The sequence below is a fragment of the Microchirus variegatus genome, assembly GCF_963457635.1.
Source record: "Microchirus variegatus genome assembly, chromosome: 1".
NCBI lineage: Eukaryota > Metazoa > Chordata > Actinopteri > Pleuronectiformes > Soleidae > Microchirus > Microchirus variegatus.
This window is the reverse complement of record NC_139802.1, coordinates 20,303,038-20,309,037: the sequence shown is the minus strand read 5'-3', so window position 1 is coordinate 20,309,037 and position 6,000 is coordinate 20,303,038. Positions and strand designations below refer to the sequence as shown.

At 42.9% G+C, this 6,000-nt stretch overlaps 1 protein-coding gene across 1 annotated transcript; it reads left to right on the top strand.

Moving 5' to 3' along the window:
* Nucleotides 1–1,119: 1,119 nt before the first annotated feature.
* Nucleotides 1,120–2,931, top strand: lingo4b (leucine rich repeat and Ig domain containing 4b; the record flags this gene model as incomplete). The annotated part of the gene is made up of 1 exon (XM_083894691.1): nt 1,120–2,931. The coding sequence occupies one exon, from the start codon at nt 1,120–1,122 to the stop codon at nt 2,929–2,931; it is 1,812 nt and encodes a 603-aa protein (XP_083750817.1).
* Nucleotides 2,932–6,000: the final 3,069 nt, after the last annotated feature.

The window sequence follows — 6,000 nt, the reverse complement described above, 5'->3', positions numbered from 1 at the left end:
GCGCAAATGATCTTAGTGCGAATAAGTCTGCCTTGTGTATGTGCCTTGAGTACTTGGCTGACTTTGCTCAACCTATTTACACAACTGTATTTTCACGTCTGTGATAATGGCGTTATTTCAAAAGCCCTTCTCAGGTGGTACCAGTTTGAGAACCACTGCTCTAACTCATCGGCGACACTCGCTGCCCAAATCCAGCCTTCATCCCACCGCGGCCTCATCTGCACTCTCATAGGCACTACAGCACGCCATATGTGGACACGTCCTGGGGTATTAAGAGCTGTTAGCGGTGCTTTTTCAGTCTTGGAAGAGGATAAAATATCCAGAGTCAAGAGTGCGACATATTCTTTGATAATCAGTTAAGTAGGGATTTTGCCGTCTGTGGCACAGAGATGAAGGCCGGTCTTATCAGCTGCAACATCTGCTTCACATGGAGGGACAGTTGACTGTTCAAAGATGTGCTCTTTTTGTTGCATTCTCCCTTAAACAACAATGAAACTAAAAAAGCAGGAAGTCAAAATCAGATAAAATGATGTTAAAAGTCAATCTCAAGTGCAGGATTTCTTTGTTGTGGCTTTATGTAAGTTGGGTCTTTAGTCACTACTTTAGACCAGCTGCCACTAATGAATAATTTAGTCACAGGACAGTCAGTGATTCAGTCTGTTCAGAAAGATGCTGTTATGTCTAGTTTGTATTGGTTTGGTTGTAACACCAAACTGACAAGATTAACAATGTTAATAGTTCTCTTACACCTGTCTTCATTTAAAAAAATAGACACACAAGAGTGCAATGACAGACTGATGGCCGTGTCTTACGTGTCATGTTATTTTAAACTTTGTCCTTGAATCCATAGCGTAAGGCTGCTGTTGCTGACTTGTTCCTCTTGTTTCTTTTCTCCAGGCCACGGTAAAGGGCATGTTACTGACTAAAATTCATCTTTTACGAAAGACTTAACTCAAGTCTGATTCCAACTTGACTTCCACTGGTTATGCGAATCTGCACAACAAGACTGAAACGGTAAGTTTCAGTTCGAATCAAGTAAAGACGCTAAATTGAAATGAAATGCATCCGGATTATTCATTATTGTCTGTCTCTCTCTCTCTCTCTCAGGCAGGGGGTAAGATGTTTGTGGAGTCCGTTGTACGATGGGGGACGTGGAGCATCCTGCTCCAGTTTGGACTGGGTGTATCTGCAGGAGTCTGTCCTTCACGCTGCGTGTGTCGCCCGGAGGTTAAAGAAGTGAGCTGCTCTGGCAAACATTTCCTCTCAGTGCCAGAGGGATTTTCCAGCGATGCCAGACGGTTGGATTTTTCCCAAAATAAGATTAAGACTGTTAGCCGCCGCCAGTTCTCTGGCCTCACACAGCTTCAAGACTTGGATCTCAGTGATAATATAATCTCCATGATTGAGGTGGAGGCTTTCCAGGGCCTACAGAATCTCAGGGCGCTTCGGCTTAAGAGTAACCGACTCAAGATCATTCCAGTCGGGGTGTTTTCTGGCCTGTCCAGTCTGTGCTTTCTAGATCTGAGCCAAAATGAGATTCTGGTCTTCCTGGACTATACTTTTAAGGAAATGGTGAACCTACAAATGCTGGAAGCTGGCGAGAATGACTTGGTGTTCATCTCGCAGCGGGCTTTCTACGGTCTCCAGAATTTGCAGGAGCTCAACATCGATCGCAGTAATCTCACTTCTATTCCCACCGAAGCGCTGTCCCAGCTCCAGAGCCTGACGCATCTTCAGATGCTGCGCCTCACTATAACAACACTTCCCAACAACGCATTTAGACGACTCCATCGTCTGCGCAGCCTCCTGATTGCAAACTGGCCGGCCCTGGACACTATTGCTAGCAACAGCCTGATCGGCCTCAATTTGACCTCACTTGTCATTACCAGCTGCAACCTGAGTGCTGTCCCTTACTCAGCAATGCGTCAACTGGCCTATCTGCGATTTCTGGACCTGTCCTACAACCCCATCACTGCTATCCAAGGCAATCTGCTTGGTGACCTCCTGAGACTCCAGGAGTTACATCTAGTAGGGGGCAGCCTGCTACGAATAGAACCAGGAGCCTTTAGGGGACTGGTCCACTTTCGCATGCTTAATGTAACATCCAATCAGATGTATACATTGGAGGAGAGTGTCTTCCACTCTGTGGGGAACCTTCAGGTGTTGCGATTGGATGGGAATCCCCTAGCATGTGACTGCCGCCTTCTCTGGGTGGTCCGCCGCAGGTTACGCCTGAACTTTGACGGACATCAGCCCACTTGTTTCTCCCCTGATGCTGTGCGACTGCGGAAATTCAAAGACTTCTCAGAGAAGGAGCTACCAAGGCTGTTTACATGCCGCCCTGCTCGTATCTTGGACCGCAGGCCACAGGAGGCCAGAGTGGAGGAGGGCACAACGGTTCTCTTCTCCTGTAAGGCTGATGGAGACCCATTCCCATCCATCACTTGGATCTCATCCAATAAGAAAGTGGTTTCCCCAACAGGACGAGTCAGAGTTTTGCCTAATGGTACTTTAGAAGTCCGTTTTGCCCAGGTTCAGGACAGTGGCACTTTTCAGTGCCTGGTGGGCAATGCGGCTGGAAATGACAGCCTAAATGTTGGTCTCCATGTGAAGGGCCTTCCTCGTAACCGAACCATCCCTTTCTACTCGGACGAGGGCTGGGTAGAGTCTTCAAATACTCAAGCAGTCAACTCCTCCACTCAAATGGCCAAGCCATACCCGTTTGACGCAAAGACCTTGATCATTGCCACCACCATGGGCTTCCTCTCTTTCCTCAGCTCAGTGGCCATCTGTTTCGTCTTCATGTTCTTCTGGAGCCAGAGCAAAGGGCAGATCAAACACACCGCGACGATTGACTTTGTTCCCCGGTCTTCCATGGGTGGAGGGGGAGGAGAAGGTGACGGCGGCAGGTTCACCATGAAACTTATTTAAATAACAAGGCAGAGGCGAAAGTGGTCTTTGCGTTGACTCTTTGCAATGTGGACACACCGTTGAGACATTCAAGAACTTCTACTCAAAGGCAAATCAGAGTCAGTGTGTTGGGCTTCTGACTGTCTTTCAAATGAATATCTCATGATCCTGAACTAGAGAGAGTTAAACAGACGATGAATGCTGGGCTGTGTCGTGGTAAATGCACATTTGATTCCAGCTATTTTTGCTTCAAACAGGCAAACGGCATCTTACCTAGCACAGGTCCATTTTTTATGTAGCATGCAATTATACTTTTTTTTTTTTTTTTTAAATAAAGATGCGTTGTTATGATTGTCAGTATAGCAGGGTTTCCTCAATCCTGGTCCTGAACATTTGAATCAGGTGTGTTGGAGCAAGGAAACTTCTAAAACATGCAGGGAAGTGGGTACCCAGGACCAGGATTGAAGAATCCTGCAGTATGGCATCAGTCCGACACTGGACAAAATCACTGAATTGGAGATCCTTTTAGATCTGTAAATCCCAAATAAGGCACAATTACTTCACTTAACACAAGATTTAAATAGAGACGCCCATCAGCTCGGTGGCGTTACAGCTTGGTAAATGCATTAGCATAAATGTCTTATGAACAGTTAAGATAAAACCCTCAATCAGACTGCTTCTGGTTGAAATTCAAAGTTGTGATATTGGTTTTGTGTCAGAAACAAACAAAAAAGAGGTGTAGCCAGCCATTTTTAAGGTCCAGTGTGTAAGAAAAGTGACAGAGGACTCATTCACTCAACCCTCTCTTTGCCAAAACCAAAGTTGGGTACTATAGTGGCCTTCACAAACAAGAAAAGAGGTTGTTTTCCCCTTATTTGCATCAAAGCTTCTGCTTCAAAATGTGGAACACACTCTCTTGCTAGCGGCCATCATGGTGGAAACACGATGGCACAAGATGGCGGCCTCACTAAAGCAAGTCCCTTGCCCAAAGGCTTATTCTAAGGCTACATACTGCATAATCCCTGCTAAATTGCACACTGGACCTTTCATTTTCACAGGTATTAGGATTACACATGCAGAGTTGAGAGTTTAAAGCATCCGTCACATGTTTCTACATTGTCATAATCATACCAGGTGCTTGTTTTATTCGTACATAGTGTAAAAGCCAAACCTAAGTCAAGTGAACATTTGCGTTTTTGAGCCTCGGGGTTGTTGTTGTTATGGTTGCTCACCAACAGAAGAATAATGTGTCAATTAATCGGTTGTAAAACTTTAACATAATATGATGAAGCTTTTGATACTACTTGCAATAATTGTCAAATTCATGGTGACATGGTGGACATTTTTGGATTTAATTTATAACGTTGCGTTATATTTTCAGCTGGTTCTTGCTTGCTTTAAAATGATCATGTAACAGCGTTAGAGATGAAAGGAAATATAATAGTGTGGCATCATGTACACGAGAACGTTCCCATTTCATTACTGGTACAAACTGGATCACTGTCTTTATTTTTCTGCATTATCGAATCATCACATTTTGAAGGGTCTTTGTTCCATCAAATGATGGAATTTGTTTTTATTCATTAATTTTTTATATTCGACAAAACACCGGAAGATATGTGCCTCAGTAACATTCTCAGAGCTGAAAGACAAAACGCTTGCCGTTGTCTTGTAAATATGTAGGTCAAGGGCGTTTTCTGTGCGTGCTGGGTTTATTCTCATCATTTTGATCTAGTTCTGGGGATTAGTGTCACTCAGATACTGTACTCCACTGATGTTGATGTGTATGAACTTAACTGTGTAGATGCACTATGCACAAAGCGATGCTTTTACGATGCCAGGAACACGCAAAATGATGCACACGCAGACTTTTTGACAAGTCGGTTTATCATCTTGTTTCGTAAACGACGGCTTTTTTCACTTCAACGTTATTAAATGCATATATTTAAATCATCCCTGTGTGTCTCTGCAAATGCATTGAATTGTTGAATAATGTTTTTTTTTTTGTTTTTTTTACTTTAATTGTCAAGAGACTGAGTGGAAGAGCCAAATCCATTCATCTGAGAACCAGTCTCTATGGAACCAGGGTCTTCTAAGAGGATGCTATTATCGGGGAAATTGGCAGTGGGATACGTGTATTTTGCATAACCAAAGAATTTGATCTGTGTGCTGTTTGTGTGAAGAAGTTTTGGTTCACTTTGTTGCCACGTTGCAAGACGATAATGCTACAGTTGGCAGTCACGCACGCAAATCTACGTTCTTTCTGGGATTTTGTTCCCACACTGAAAATCTGTTCTCTCTCAGAGCCATGTGTATCCCTGCTGATCCGACACATTTATTTATCCCAAAATGCAATTTAATGATGTCCCCAAATCCATTGATACATAAAGGTTACTACAACAATATAATAATAATAGTAATAATGCATTATATTTGGAGGCACCTTTCATAACACTCAAGGTCACAATATACAACATAGAGGGTAAAGGGCAAAAGTTTTTTAAGTCAGACAACTGTCTATTTTTGTGACTTCTGCACAATTATCGCTACTTCATAATGTGACTAATACAAATGCAAGAGCAAACGCTGACATTTTGAAGACAATGATAAAACAAAAATAAGTTAAATAAAATTCCAGGGAGAAATAAAACCAGTTTAACAGTCTGATTGCAGCTGGGATATAAAAGACTTAAGAGAAGGGTTAGTTTTTGTGGATGGAGCCATAAGACGCTGACCTCAGGGCATTATTTTGAATTTAATAGTCAGGACATGGTCTTGTTGGTCAATAATACTCACTCCTGTTTCCCCTGCTGCACATTCTTCACTGCTGACTCTTCGTTTTAAACAAATTACAACACTTGAGTGTAATAAACCAAACGGTAACCAACGTGTTATCCTCATTTTAGCTGTACAGAATAATCTGGACAGCAAATCACTCTGTCCATATCAGAGAGACTACAATAACCAAGTAAAAAACAACAACTAATAATCACTTGTATGAGATAGAGGAGAGATTTAAAACCTTTAGGATTACTTCTGCATGTCTTAATCTGGTATATAGGTCTGCCTACCCAGCCTGGCCTGTTGTAT